Source organism: Chionomys nivalis, chromosome 22, assembly GCF_950005125.1.
Source record: "Chionomys nivalis chromosome 22, mChiNiv1.1, whole genome shotgun sequence".
In the NCBI taxonomy this organism is placed as follows: domain Eukaryota; kingdom Metazoa; phylum Chordata; class Mammalia; order Rodentia; family Cricetidae; genus Chionomys; species Chionomys nivalis.
In genome coordinates this window covers 7,523,310-7,539,530 of record NC_080107.1, presented here as the reverse complement: position 1 = coordinate 7,539,530, position 16,221 = coordinate 7,523,310, and the positions used below count along the sequence as shown (strand labels likewise).

The 16,221-nt window shown below is 42.2% G+C and overlaps 1 protein-coding gene across 1 annotated transcript in view; it reads right to left on the bottom strand.

The window, feature by feature from the left end:
• Pde11a (phosphodiesterase 11A) overlaps positions 1–16,221 on the bottom strand; it is a 270,583-nt gene that overhangs the window by 147,592 nt on the left and 106,770 nt on the right. The window contains exon 5 of the mRNA XM_057754935.1: positions 10,201–10,265. Coding sequence (XP_057610918.1) covers positions 10,201–10,265 — 65 coding nt within the window. The remainder of the gene's footprint in view (positions 1–10,200; positions 10,266–16,221) is intronic.

Below are 16,221 nucleotides of genomic sequence, written 5' to 3'. Positions count from 1 at the left end.
AGAGAAGGTGATGGGGCCTCACTTGAAGAAGTAGTCACTGAGGTCTGAGCTTTGGAGCTGTGTTTTACGTAGCCCTCTCTCACAGGCTTTCTGCTGCTTGTCCACTATGAGGTGTGCAGCCTCCAGCACATGTTCTTGCTCTCACACTGTTCGACCTCTCCACTGGCTCAGAAACAAAGGTGCTGGCCGCTGGGACTAACATCTCATAAACCTTTCTTTTTTTTTTTTTTTTTTTTTTTTTTTTGGTTTTTCGAGACAGGGTTTCTCTGTAGCTTTGGAGCCTGTCCTGGAGCTAGCTCTTGTAGACCAGGCTGGTCTAGAACTCACAGAGATTCACCTGCCTCTGCCTCCCAAGTGCTGGGATTAAAGGCGTGTGCCACCACCGCCCGGTCATCATAAACCTTTCTTTTAAGATGTTTATGCCAGGGGCTGGAGAGATGGCTCAGCAGTTAAGAGCATTGATTGCTCTTCCAGGGGACCCGGGTTCAATTCCCAGCACCCACATGGCAGCTCACAGCTGTCTGAAAGGGATCTGACACCAATGCACATAAAGTTAAATAAACCATAAAAAATAAAAAAAAATAATAAAAAAGATGTTTATGCCAGATATTCTACCACCACAAGGAAGAATCTTAGAAGACACTGCCTGCATACGGGTACCAGTCCAACTCTAGGCCTACCTACAGAAAGGGGTGTGGACAGAAGCTAACATGGCCTGAGCTGCAGGCAACACAGAGACAATAGTGACGGCCTGTGTTAGATGCTCTAGGGAAGGGAGTACAAAATATTAGAGAAGGTGAGAAAAAGGGGTGTTGACCCCAGTTAGTCTTTAAAAGATTCACTCATGAGAAGGAATGTTTAAAAATTCAGAGAAAGCCATACCACAAGGAACGCCTTAGAAGTCTGTGGGGTTTTTGTTTTCTTTTATTGTTTGTTTTTTCTTCTTGATACAGGAAATAACCAAGTTAACACTCAGGTTCCAAGTGGAAGTAACGCATAAGGCTACAATGGACGAATCCAAACAGTATGCCGTGTGCTTCTATGCATGAACCTTGTATTAAAACCTTGTATTAAATACCTGCCATATCTATATCACCATGCCCATGAGTCTTGAGCTCCTTGTATGTATTGGAGATTTTACATATACATATAATTACATATATAGCTACCTTGCATCCTTTCTAGACACGTTTGCACCACTGTTCTACAGCATATCAGGTTTGTCAAGACTTGTTCCTTCTCCTGGACTGGTAATCACTAATGAAGACTGTGACTGTTAACTAAACATTGATCAACGATGTGGGCGTAGAAGTTTCAGTCATCTGTTTTCTCACTGTCAAAAGATGATAATCTGTGAATCTTTTTACAGCTTGATTATTAGTCAGAGGGATAGGGAGGTATTTCGGACAGGTAATTTCTTCTTTTCTGCTTTCAAACAAACATCTAGTTTTGAACTACAGATGATAAACATGGTCGCGTTTGATATTTCGCTTTGCTGACTAGCTGTCAGTCTGAACTGTGGCTTACAGACTGGAGCTCCATTGCTTGCTTCTTCTTCTCAGGAAAGCCTGTCTACCCCCGCCCCCCAAGGACCTTCGTGACACCACCAGCTATGAAACATTATTTGAAATTGTCTTTTAATTAGGAGATTAAGGAACTAAGTCAATACCAGAGGGGCTGAAAGCTAGGACCCCAGCAGGAGGGTCTCAAGCCCTCTGGACAGGGACTTTAATCTCTACTGGTTCAGTGTGTCTTTAAAGGTTATCAAACAAACCTTTTAGTCAGGAAAGGAAAAGATCAGGCAATTAGCAAGCAGGATCAGCCCATTAGCGCTGGTCTTGTGATGGTAGTGGAAGATGATTTAACTCCCAGAAGCTCCTGAAGTTTATTTTGACCTGTTAATGAGCTTGCTTTTAAGGTTTGATGTGAAGACACTTGAATAAACTCCCTATTTCCCCCTCTTTAAAGAGCCTGTGTTATCAGAAATTAAGACATGGCAACTAATGACCACATTTCCTATACTTCATTTCCTAAAGTTATGTAATTAAAATGATGGAGCTTATCACCCCAGAAGCTGATGTCACTGTAGGGTAAGGTCTTGTGATGCTTAGACAGGCAATATATAGCAAGTGGGATAGGTGTGGGTGTGTAGTGTCTTTCAGCAACATGCAGCAAAATCTTGTTGATTTCATAGCCAAACAATTCTGTCCTCATTGCTCTTGTTTTAATTTTGGCAACCACTTCCTAGCTATGAGACTATGGATAAATGGGTTACTGTACTATACAAGGAAGAAAACCATCTCATGGGGTCGCTTTGAGGTCAAGAGAATGCACCATGCCAAGAGTGCATACTAAGAAGTCTCTTGATAAGTGACATATCTTATACACCACAAAGATTTCTCTTCTATTAAAAACCCCTGGTGTCCTGACTCATTTTTATGTTAACTTGATACATGCTAGAGTCATCTGAAAGGATGAGAAATTGGAGAAAAATGCTTCCATAGGATCAGACTGTAGACAAGCTTGTAGGGCATTTTCTCAATTAGTGATTGATGGGGCAGGGCCCAGCCCATAGTAGGTGGTGCCATCCCTGGGCAGGTGGTCCTGGGTTCTGAAAGAAAGCAGGCTGAGCAAGTTATGAGGAGCAAGCCAGTAAATCAACACCCCTTATGCTCTCTGCATCAGTGCCTGTCTCCAGGTTCCTGTCCTGTTTGAGCTCCTGCCTGACTTCCTCTGATCGTGAATAGTGATAGTGATACCAAATAAGCCCTTTTTTCCCTAACTTGCTTTTGATCCTGGCGTTTCAACACAGCAATACTAACCCTAACCAGTGTATCTGGTGAGATTGTGCTAATCTGTTCAGTTTAAGTCCTGGGGTGTGGGAGAAGTTCAGCATCACTGTGAGCTTTGGTGATGAGGTACGGAAGAGAAAATGTGCTAGGTAGCAAACTTGCTGGTGATGGTGCACAGTGAAAATTATACCCTGATGAGTAGCCCACCACATTACCCTGCGGGAACCTCCCTCTGTGGTGGCCACCTCTCTCCATCAAAGGCATGCATTACCAGTTAAAGGACTACCCAGAGACCACAAGGAAGGAGAAGTGAACTCAATCAGTTAAATTATTAGTTGGAGCAAATTAAATGAAAGGCCTGCATATTAAATGAGAGGCCTACAAAAGTAAGAGCCAAACGCATCAACTATTAGGGCTTCAAAGTTGCTGTAATTGTTTAGGGTTAGAATCAATCCAACAGACAGGGTAGAATCAATCCAGCATCTACGTAGTTTTCTATGTTTGAGTTCATTGCTTTTTTAATGTATCTTGCTCACAGGCTATTTTTTTTTAGAGCTTTTATTCTTCCCTGTGATGGTTTTCACTAGAACAAGAAAGATCATCTGCCATAAAAAGGGGCAGTGAGTTTATTTTCATTTGAGTCTTGACGTTCAAAGCTGTGAAAATTAACAGCACAATTGTATGTTTTCATTTTACATACTTAAGATGTGAGGGTAGGGGCTTGACAAATGGGTTTTCCTTGAGTTTCTCAAGATGAATTTGGAAGATATACTTCATTGTAAATGTTTGGTTTCCTCTATTTTATTTCTTGTAAAATGAGCCACAGACACATACACCATCAGTACCTTGGAGTGTACTAACATAACTAGACTACTCTGGAAGAAAACATACACGGAAGAGACAGTTTCCTGAATGCTGCGCCTAGGTCGGAAACAAGGGGTCTCAGTGGACAAACCACAGCTCCAGAGCATCTGAACATTAGGATCATTTTAGGGAAAGACGCAGAGGATACCTGGGAGGCTGAGAATAGTTTGCTGGCAAAGGAAGGAAGCAGCCTTGCAAACAAGGAACCTCAGAGCTCAGTCTCCGGGATTAGTCTGTGAAGATGACTTGCTAAGCTACCCCACCCCAGACACCTGGAGGAGGTAGACATGAGAAACACACACACACACACACACACACACACACACACACACACCAAGCCATCTAGAGCCCTGTCCATCAATGAGCAACATTAACTGTTGGTATTTTGAGGTTCAAGAGCCCTGAATGTATTAAGTAATCCACAACAATATGCCCCGCCGAGGTTGTGTGAAGGAAGTCACGCACTAACAGAAATCCTGCCCGTTTCCTGAGTGTTATAAGAGCCAACGGTGACAAGATTAACCTGAGTCTCAGGAGAAACTTTGAACTTTTAAATAGTGGGACTGTGAAACACTATGGGGACTTTTGAATTTAGAATTAATCCATTTTGCATTGTGAGATGGCCTTTATTCCACCGGGTACAGAGTTAGAACATTACTTTGAATGACAGATTTCTTCCATAGGCTCTCGTGTTTCAGCATTTGGCCCCTCAGTGGGTGGCACTATTTTGGAAGGTTGTGGAGCCTTCATGGGGTGGAGTTTCACTGCAGGAGGAAGACTTGAGACTTTGTAGCCCATAGCTTCTTGTCCTCTCTCTAGTTTCTGATTGCTGACACAATGTGACCAGCTGGCTCCTGATCCTGTCCCCACATTTAACCCTCCATGATTGACTAAGTCCCTCCTTAAAGTGTAAGGCAAAATAAACCCGTTCAGATTTTATGTCACATTTTAGGTCACAGCAATGAGAAAAGCAGTTCAGCCCCTTTCTCACTTCTTTTTCTGCAAATCCTCCTTGTAGGACTGCGTGTTTTTATGATCGATAGTGTTTAGGTGTCTCTGAGACTCTGCTTCTTTCTTTTTTCTTTCTATCCCCTAAACTACACATTTCCTGTAGACTTATCTTTCTTCCTGTAGACTTATTGGCCTTCTCACACCAAGATGCTCTTAAGCCCCATCTTGGAGAACTTTTCAGTTTATTTAATTTCTTAATTTTAGAACTTGTATTTGTTTTAATGCTACTGTCTATACTATATCTTGTCACTGATCTTGTTGAGAGACAGTGTTCTCACATTTTCCTTTAGTTTTTCTTTGTGGTTCCCTTTAATATTTTGGACATATTTATAATTTCTCACCCAAATTTCAACTGTTCTCTTGAGTGGGACAGTTTCAATCAAAATCCACTTTGTCTAAATCCGTGCTAATATTTTCTTGTTTCTTTGTATGCTTTATGGTTTCTGATTAAAAACTACAATATTAAATAGTGTGGAAACTTTGAAAACAATAGCATCTCCTTTATCTTATGTCAAGATGTTGTTGTTTCTATCTGTTGCTATTATTCTTGATGCTATTTGTTGTCAACTGACTCCCCTAAACTCATATTGAAAAGTATCTCTATTGTGCAGCAGTTAGAATTTCTCCTCAGTTAGTTTAATAGCCAGCTGATAATTAGATAGATTTTTGTTGTTGGGGACCACATTTTTCAAAGTCCGAAAGTTATATTCTGAGGCATACCCAAAGGCGTTGGTCCCATCACAGTTCACACTACAGACATTTAGTGACATTCTCAAAAGCCATTTCTGCTTCCCTAAAGCATACTTTGGTGTGATAATGTCCAAATGGGTGAGTCACCTTGGCCTTATAGAGTTTGTGGTCTCCTCCTCCAGGCCCAGATCATAGCCATAATCTGACTGGGTGCTAACCACTCTCCCCTGTGGGCCAGTGACGTTTTGGTTATAAAGTGCAATATGATTACAGTCTGTAATCACAATATACTTGGGGTAATCAAAACCCTCACTCATCCCTTTAAGTTTTCTTAGGGCTATGTCTCCCACAAGCTTTTTCTTGGTTGTACCATTCATGCTGGATGAGAACAAAGGACGGTTACCCAGATATCCGATGTCTTTATAAAGACCTTTGGAGGAACTAGCAAGGTTATCCTGAAGCTTTGAGCCATCAGAGACACATCCTGGAAGACAACTTCTCTGTAAAAATGACAGAATCTGGGCTATGGAGTCTGGAGGCCCAAAAGAGAGAGTTATGGAGATAATTAAGATGGATTAAAACGGTTGTTAGAAGGAGTCATTTGTTTGCAAAACTAGGTTGCTACAAAGAATTTCAGCTACTGCCCTAAATGTTGAAACACTGGCTTTACCATTCTGACCTGAGAAATGGAGCTCAAGAAAGTTGTGTGGCAAACAATCTTTATTTTTCTTTCAGAGGAAAGAGTAGCAGAGCTATAATCCCAACATTAAAACTGGAGGAAACCCTAAATGGTCTCAGGCTCTTTAAGATGTATGTATTCCCACCTCAGCTGAACTCACTGTCTGGGTTCTTAGAGAAGGCCACGATCAAGATGTTGCCAAGGCTGTATGCTTTCCTGAATGCTAGGTCTCAGGCAGCCCAACTATCCAGAAATGAGCTCTACCTGCACTACAGGGAGATTTGAGGCTACTAGAGAAAAGCCAGCCGTCCTCAGGAATTGGTGCAGCCTGTTCCCCCATGCCAAAAGGAGTCGTTCCCTTTACATGTGGCAGAAGGGCCATATGACCATCTTGGGAACCCATCAGCATATCAAAGGCCATGCTGGTCTCCAGCTCCCTCAGTGTCACAAGTACCTGGTCCACATTTCAATGTCCATGCCAGTTCCTGGTCACATTTTAAATCCTTGACTTCTCCTTCTGCTTTCTCTCTGGCTTCTTTTCTGTCCCAACCTGGCTGAAAACATTGCTCTTCGTGGCTCATCTAGAGAGCCCAGCGTAACCTCCTCACTTTAACGTATCCTCTATTCCATCTGCAAAGCCTCTTCACCCTTGCAATCCACCATCAAGGAATGATGACAAGGGGTAAAGTGCCAAAGAGGACAAATTCTGCCTGGCACACTCGGGGTGACTCCACTGTGGAAAATGAAGCACGTTGGTAAGTTAGACTGCCTGACATCGTTCATGCCATCACGATGAAACGCTTCATTTGGGTACCCGTGTTGTTTTAGCACCCTTGTCATTGACAAGCATGTCAACCGACAGCAAGGCTGTCTCAGCATTTCCTCTCTAATGAAATACAAAGCTTCCTTTTCTCTCCTCAATTCAATTACTTGCCACTGTAAAGGAAGCAGCTTCCAATTAGATTTTTTTTTTTGAGAAATTGTTTTTCCACATTTTAATAGCAGCCCTGCAAAATACATGAATTTGTTCACACCAGGCTCATGCTACTTTGAAATTCTTTTGTTTATGGTGAGAAATTGGCCATTTTCTTCTGTCTTCAAATGCATGACTTGGCATGCTACCGGTAGTGGGTCGTTTTGTCGCTATTTGAGTAGCGAAAGATCATCTCCTCATTTACTTTAGGATTCCTTCTTTAGTTACTGCTCTGGGTTGTGGCTAGTTTTTCAACAGAAATATTTTCACCACTCCTATCAAATTGTATTTTTCTTTTTGTTTATGTAGGCTTTGTTGCTTGGGGAATTTCTTTTTAATGTACGTGTGGTGTGGTTGCACGTGTGTGTGAGTGTTCACATGCATGAATATGTGGGGGAGTGCATGTGTATGTGCATGTATGGTAACGCCAGAGGTTGGGAACTGGCCTTTTCCAGCAGTAATGCACGCCTTTAATCCCAGCACTCAGGAGTGGATCTCTGTGAGTTTGAGTCCAGCCTGGTCTACAGAGTGGGTTCTAGGACAGCCAGGACTATACAGAGAAATCCTGTCTTGAAAAACCAAAAATAAACAAACAAACAAATAAAAAGAAAGAATTAGTTCTCTCCTAAGTTGCTTTCTATCTTATCTGTTGAGGCAAGGTCTCTCACTTCAACCCAGAGTGCCGTGGTTTGGCTAGCTTAGTCAGCCAAATTGCTCTGGGGATCCCATCCTTGCCTTTAAAGTCTGAGGAGTACAGATGGTCCCTTCACCCTGGGCTGGCATCTATGTGGGTGCTGGGGATCTCAGCTCTGTCCTCAGGTTTTCCCGGCAAATACTCTTTCCTTTGCTCATATGCTTCTGCATAAAACAGTAACTTTTCATTTCAATGTCAAGACATAGAGTCATCTTTTCCAAGATTTATTTATGTATTATTTTATGTATATGAGTATTTGTTTGCACACCCGGTGTTCATGGAACCTTAAGAGGGCACCAGATTTCCTGGATACGGAGTTACAGATGATTAGAAGCCAGCATGTGGGTCCTGGGAACCAAATGTAGGGCCTCTGTAAGGGCAGCAATTGCTCTCAACCACCGAGCCATCTCTCCATCCCCTTATTGTGCAATCTTGTTGAAAATATTAACTCATATTTAACCCAGCCATGTAGCTCCAACAATGTACAATACACGAAGTGGCAATACAAACAGCTATGGGGCAATAACTATGTCATAGCTGCCACCCAGGACGGTAGTCACCAGCCCAATTTTCAATGTCATTAAATCATTCATTCACTAAATATTTATTGATTAATTACTAAGCATTGACATTATGTTTTTCTGGTGATCACAGTAGAGTTTTCCTGTTAATGCATCCAGAAATAGTGAGTGGAATGATCTGACAACGTTAAGTGGGGGGTCTATGGAGGACCTGCACAGAAGAATCTGCTCCGTGCAGGATTTAGTGGTGCTCTAAGTTTGCCGTCCTGTAGTCCCTCCACATTCTAGCCCACATGATTTTTCTATCTAAACTTCATCACATCACTACCCATTGTTATTCCTCAGTGAGCACGTTGCATTCTCATTAGGAGGCTCTGAGCACAGCAGAAGGACCCGGTAGGATTCTCGCCTCAGTCCGATGGCATCCTGGGCAGCTGGATGTGACAAGGAATTAGGGACCATCGCTAGCAATAATGATGATCCGTGTGACACCAGCTCACAGCCCTCATGCTCACACATGCAACGCTCCCTCAGGCTCTCCTCTCTCGCAAAGTCCCTGCTGATGGCATCTCACCCCCTGGAGGTTAGTTAGGTCCTGTAAGACCTGATCGAGGTCTTCTCACATCCAAAGCTTTCCTTGAGATCTACCTCCCATTTCCCTTAAATGAGCTGGTTGCCATAGGAGACAATAATGTGTCACACAAAAATGCGCTGTGTACCATAGGATTATTTTGTGCTGAAAAAAAAAATTGAGAAGCGGATCCAGGAAAAGCTCTCTGTCATAAAGTAGGTCATACATTTACAAGGGCATCCTTCCTCCTGTCATTAGGAAGAAGGACAAAAGTTGACCTGCTAGAGAACATGAAACCATTACGGGCCAGGAGAGGTGCCAGAGGAATTCACGTAACAAGCTTTCTTGACTCCACGTGCTTTCCTTCCTATAACTGATGGCCCTGTGGTCAACAGCTCCTTTGTCACTTCTCAACAATACATCATTCTTTCTTCTTTTAAAAATTTAGTTTTTATTTTCTGAAAATGAGTGTATAGCTTACATGTATGTATGTATGTATGTATGTATGTATGTATGTATGTATATTGCATGCACACCTAGTCACAAGGTGCATATAAGAGGGTGCCAGATCCCTGGGACTGAGGTGAGTAAGCCCATTCACGACTCTGCTTCCTGGCTGAATGGGATGTGGCCAGCTGCCTCCTGCATCTGCCACCACGACTCCCTTGTTCTTACAGATTTACACTCAAACTATAAGCAAGAACAAACCCTTCCTTCTTTTTACAGTTGCTTTTGTCTGGTGTTGTGAGAAGTAACTAACACAGTAGCTGTTTTCCAAGATTCAAGGCAATAATACATATTTAAAAAAATCCAATCTCCTTCAGGAGAGAGGGGTACTATAAAGCCCACAGGCAAGATTATAACTGTATCACAAGTATTCCATTTCAGTTTTTTCTTCTCTCTCTCTCTCTCTCTCTCTCTCTCTCTCTCTCTCTCTCTCTCTCTCTCTCTCTCTCTCGGTACTGACAGTGAACCCAGAGACTCCATGAGCTCTCCAGCAAGTGCTTTATTACTGAACTAGACCCTCAGCTCTCTTCTCAGCATTTGTTTGGAGACAGGAATCACTGAGTTTCCCAGGCTGGCCTTGCTCCACCTCTGCAGCCATGGTGTCTTGGATCTGGGGTTTTCCTGACTCAGCCTCCCAAGCAGCTAAGCTGAGAGGCTAGTACCACCATCCCTAGTTTTAAGTTTGTCTTAAAAACACACAAAGAAGGAGATGTATTCTTTATACACTCACTATTCAGCAATAGCTTTTATTTAAATTCTGACATTCCACAGAGTGATAAATGGCTGCACTTGATGACGGAGAGAAAGGGCAACTCCTGTCCGCAGAGAATCATCCAACACCACAAACGTCAAGGACCACAGTGCGTCAGAAGACAAGAATGAAGCCCAGGGGCCTTACCTGTTCTCAGCATCGGCGCTGCACTTTGGGGACATCAGTTCAAAGGATTTGGTAAACTTCACCACCTGTGTCATACAGAGAGACGGTGAACCCAGGTCAGTTAGTGCTCCCCCAAAGTTTAACACAACGCAGCAACCGCTTTCAGCTCTGCAATGACGTCACGATAATTGAGCTTAAAGAATTAGCACTTCTCCGCAGTTTAGCATGATGCAGTAACCGCTTTCAGCTCTGCAATGACGTCACATTGACTGAGGCTTACAGAGCTGTTTTAAACGGGGTGGTGCCAAGACACAAGGAGAATTACTTAAAGCACATTTTGTACTTGCCCTTCTTAGACAGCAGGCATTGCCAATACCACTTTATCAGATCTGTTTTGTACCTGGGCTCGCAATCATGATATTTCATTATTTGTAATTTCTTTTCATCATTTTGCCTAAAGCACAGCAAATTCTTCCTTCTTAAAAACAAACCCATGCTCTAGGCTTCATCGTGGCATTGCATGGCAAATGAGGCAGGTGCAAGCTGTAGCCATTCCTTACGTGTGGGTAAATACAGGATATTGACCAAGGTACCCCATGCTACTGAAGGACAAGTAGGGTTTAGAGGGGTTAAGTGGTGCAGGAGGTTAAGGGGTTAAGAGGAAGTTGTTTAGACGGTAGATTGCAGAGTTGAGATTCGAACTATGTTGGTTTGATTCTGCCCGTTCACCCACTATTCCATATCCCTTCATCAGCAGGAGCAAGTAAGATGGCCTGTTAATTATGTGGACCAGGATAGACAAATAAGTTCTGATTTAAAAAAAATTTCATTCTCTGCTGAGCACACACTTTTAGTCCCAATACTCTCAAAACAGAGGCAGGCATATCTCAGTGCGTTCCAAAGCCAGTTCCACCTATATAGCAAGTAGAAAGCCAGTAGATCTACATAGTAAGACCCTGTATCCAAATAAATAAATAAATAAATAAATAAATAAATAAATAAATAAAGGATTTTAGATTCATTTCATAATTATCTGTTGAATATATACTGTGTCCAAATACAAATAAACATAGGCTCAAAGTAACTTAATGTAACTTGGCTTGGCATCATATCATTTTTTATTTTATTTTGTTTATTATGTATATAGTGTTCTGTCTGCATGTTTACCTGCAGGCCAGAAGAGGGCACCAGATCTCTTTACAGATGGTTGTGAGCCACCATGTGCTGGGAATTGAACTCATGACCTCTGCAAGAGTAGTCAGTGCTCTTAATCTCTGAGCCATCTCTCTAGCCTTGACATCATATAATATTAAATAAACAATGAGCAAGATATCAATTGTTTCTGGTTTTATTTATTTATTTTATTTATGCTTTTTTGAGACAGGGTTTCTCTGTAGCTTTGGAGCCTGTCCTGGAACTTGCTCTGTAGTCTAGGCTGCCTCAAACCCACAGAGATCCTCCTGCCTCTGCCTCCCGAGTCCTGGGATTAAAAGCATACACCATCACCACCCAGCTTGTTTCTGGTTTTAGAAATCAGGAAGAAAACATCTTTTCATTTTTCTGACATATAAATAAGTTTTAATTCTCTAATATCATTAACAATAATTTATGGCTTAATTTTACTATTGGTAAGACTTTAAACATCCTGCCAGGGAGGGTGTCAAGGTTGGAAATACTGACAGCGATGCAAAGGGGTTGAAAGCAAGAAGGAAAGCATGATTGCTGTATAGAAGAAAATCAAAGTTCAGTGCTTCCGACTGAGTTGTTCCAGATGACGGTAATCATTAAAAAAAAAAAAAAATCTGTGTAATGCAGACATTCGCGTCAGCTGCAGTGATATTTTGTTTGTAATCTAACAAATAAAGCTTGCCTAAAAATCAGTGCAGAGCTAAACTACTAGTTAGCCATAGAGGTCGGGTGGTGGTGATATACACTTTTAATGCCAGCACTCAGGAGACAGAGGCTGATGGATCTCTGTGAGTTCAAGGCTACCATGCGCTGCACGAAATTGATCCAGTCTAAAAGAGAAACAGCTGGGCGGTGTTGGCTCGCACCTTTAATTCCCAGCACTTGGGTGTGGAGAGAGGCGTGATATGGCTGGGCAGAGAGAGGAATATAAGGTGGGAGGAGACAGGCGCTCAGATGCAGTCTGAGGCAGCAGCCGGAGCAGCAGCCAGTCTGAGGATGCAGTCTGAGGATGCAGTATGCAGCAGGCAGTGTGAGGATTGGTGGAGACAGGATCGCCCCTTCAGTCTGAGGATTCGGTAGAGGTAAAAGGCCGTCCTAGTGGCCAACTCCACTGCTTCTCTGGCTGTCCTTCAACTTTCACCCCCTGAGAGCTGACTCAAGTTTTCATTATTAAGAACAATCAGAATTCGTGCAACAATCAGTCTTCTTTCATTGCCTGTCTCAGGGTTTCGATTGCTGTGCTAAAACACCGTGCCCGGAAGTCACTCGGAGGCGAAAGGGTTTATTTCAGTTTGCAGCTCTCAGGTCACGCTCCATCCGTGAAGGAAGTCAGGGCAGGGACTCAAGGCAGAACCCTGGAGGCAGGAACTGAAGAGAAGACCCCAGCAGAGTGTTGCTGACTGGCTTGCTCTTCCTGCCTTGCTCAGTCCGCTTTCTTGTATATACCTCAGAACCACCTACCCAGATGCCAATCTGATAGTGGCATTTTCTCAATTGAGTTTCCCTCTTCCCAGATGATCCCAGTTTGTGTCAAGTTGACATGAAACCTAGCATAATCTCTGCTTTAGAACCTTCTGTTACTTCATTAATGAATTCAGTAAATTTTTCTACATGCTTAATTTACAGTTTTGCAAAGTTAGGTTTTTATCTTTTAAAAAATATTTTTATTTTTAGTGTGTGTGTGTGTGTGTGTGTGTGTGTGTGCGTGCGTGCGCGCGTGCGCAAGCCTGTGCGTGCGACCTATTAAAAACGTCTTTCCCGCCTGGAAGAACCTCATAAGATAGAAGGAAAGATTTTAAGCTATAGATGTACAGGTCTGGAATCACAAAGAATACAAGACATACAAACACCTCTTGATAGAACTTCAGAGTGTTTGATTCTTCAAATCTAACTGATGAGCACTTAAAACTCCTAAAATTAAAACAAGCAGACAACCCTCTAAACAAACAAACAAACACCTTCCTGGGAAAGAAATAAGACCAAATATAAGGTATGGAGATTTAGTTTGGTTGGCGGACAGTTTGCCTAGCATGAAGCCCTAGATTGAGTCTCTAGCTTTACATACACAAGACATGGTAACACACGCCTGTAATCCCAGCACTTGGGAGTGGAGGAGGGGGATGAGAAGTTCAAGCTTGTCCTAGAGAGTCTGAGGTCATTTAGGGAGTCCGAGACCAGCCTGAGCAACATCAGACTCTAAAAACTAAAGCAAAATAAAATAAAAGTTTAAAATACTTTGCTTTATCTAAGTTGTTTACTGTTATAAATACATGAATAAGGAGAAATTCATGGATACACATCTTCCAAGTTCATGTATCCTACAGTAAACTAGGCCATGAAGCCGTGATAACAATAAAATATCATGGGCGAGACATGGGAGTATGTGCCTTTAATCCCAGCACTTGGACGGCAGAGGCAAGAGGATCTCTGTGAGTTCAAGGCCAGCCTGGTCTACATAGTGCATTCTAGAACAACTAGAGCGGCATACTAGAGAGAACTTGTTTTTTTTTTGTTGTTGTTTTTTTTTATTTTTTAAATGTAAGGTTCATAAATAAAGAATTTAGGGCTGGAGTGATAGTTCAAGAAGCAAAGCGCTTGCCACACAAACACAAAGATCCATGTTTGATTTGGCAGCAAATATTATATTATATACGAGGGGACACACGCTAATAATTCCAGTGCCGTGGAGCTAGAGGCAGGCAGAGTTCCCTACAGCTCACTGGCCAGCCAGCTTAGCCTACTTGTCAAGTGCCAGGTCAACGAGAGACCCTGGCCCCGTCTCTAAGAACAAAGCAGGTAACATCTGAGCTATAAAAGTTGACTTTGTCCCTGGCCTCTACACACATAAGTGTGTAATATAAAGTGCACACATTATGATGGGTGCAGAATGTGCATGTGTGATCTCATGGGCCAATCCTCACACTCATGTTCTCCCACCACATTCTCCCCGCCTCCCTCCCCCTTCTTTCTCTCTCTTTATCTCTCAATAAAATAATTTAAACTTTAGAGCATGGGATCAGAATTTTTTTCTTGATACCCAAATGTGATTCCTTCCCCTAGATGGAGGGAATTATAAAATTTATAAATTTTTCCCTTTACTTGGGTTCTTTAGAAACTCAGAGCAAAGCTCTTGGTTCTAAGTTTTACTTTCGTGCAGCATACTTCAGATTTGAATTTGTTTATTTGCTTTTGCTTTCTCTTTAACCCTTTCCTTGGAAAGTCTCTCATGCCGTTACACAGATAGAACACATTATAAACACTTGCGGTATTTGTTCACTTACTTTTTCACATTTTCTACCATAGATGCTTTTGTTTGTTATCACTGTTGTTTTGAGAAAGGGTTTCACTCTGTAGCCCACTCTGTCCTCGATCTCCCAATCCACCTGCGTCAGCTCCCTAAGCCGAGGCTCTAAGCCTATAAGCACGTGGTACCATCCACAGCTCTCAAAAGCTCTACGTTCTTTTGGTACTGAATTGAGCAGGATTAGAAAGAACATGAGTTATTTAAACTTAAAAAACACACAAATGTGGAAGAATCATTTTCATAAATGAAATACTTGATGAAAGCCTTGTATGGGCCACTAGGTTATACAGAAGAGTATTTCTTAGGGGTAGAGTTAGAGACCTGGAGGTAAGAAAGAGGGACACTTAATAGCCCACAGCTAGTGACAAATGATCTTAAGAATGAAAGAGCAGCATCAAGAGAGCAATAAAATAAGTACAGTAGTGAGACTGTAGCCAGACAAGGTTAGGGAGGCATCGTGGCATCAGCCTGGGGCCCAGAATGTGCCTGAAGTTGTTTTGGAATCAGGCTGTCTGACTTTGACGGTTTCTGATGCATTCTAAACTCTACTACTACCATCACAAATCTAAGTCAAAGCCACGTATTCAGAAACCCAGGACTGTTAGTAGGATCACTTTATGCAGTCTGTCATTTATGGACAGCCCGAAGTTAAAAATCACAGCTAAATGTACCTTGCCAAATTGTTGGGAAACATTATTTATATGTGGGCCTTTGTGCACGTTCAAGATGAACAATTTTGAGAAGCAGCATAATCCTGAGAGGTAACCTCTTCTGTTTGTCTTCTGCTGCTTAGAGCAGGTGTAGGCAGAAGATAGCCTATAGGTCAAATCCTTATCACCTCCTGGTTTTATAAAGTTTTATTAAAACAGAGTTGTGTTCATTTTCTACTACTAAAATAGAGCTGACTAGTTACAAATGATACTATATTGGCCATGAAACCCCACATATTTACTAGGTAAACCTTTGCAGAAGATAAGTTTGCCAGTCTTTGGTCTAGAGCTTCTGTGGGCCAGGTTATCACCTGCTGAATTGTTAAGGTCTTGTGATAAATTATTAATGATAAATAGATGTGATTGATCTATAATTCAGAAAGGGGAATCCTAGACACTGAAGGGAGGAGGGAGGTAGGGGGAGAGAGGAAGGGAGGGAGAGAAAAGGGGAGAAGTGGAGAGAGACAGAGCATAGGAGAGAAAGATGGAGGTCCATTCAAATAGACAATTGTCTGCGATCAAACACCCATAGCTGCATAAATCATAACCAAAAAGAAACAGATAAAATTGTAAATTAAAGAGAACAGGATTTACATTGCATTCATGATTTGAGCAAGTTCTGAATCTTAGGTTTATTTATTTCATAAAATTGGCTGCATGAACTCAATTCTGACTTTATTGTATCGGTACAACAGGAACACAGATTGAGGACGGACACGGATGCGCTTGAATGAAGAGTTTTCTAAGGGGGGTAGCAGAAGTGGCTCCCAGACCAGTGAATGTGAACAAGTGGTCTCCAGGGCCTCTTGCTCTACATCAGCCTGGTGACTCCCCCCGGGG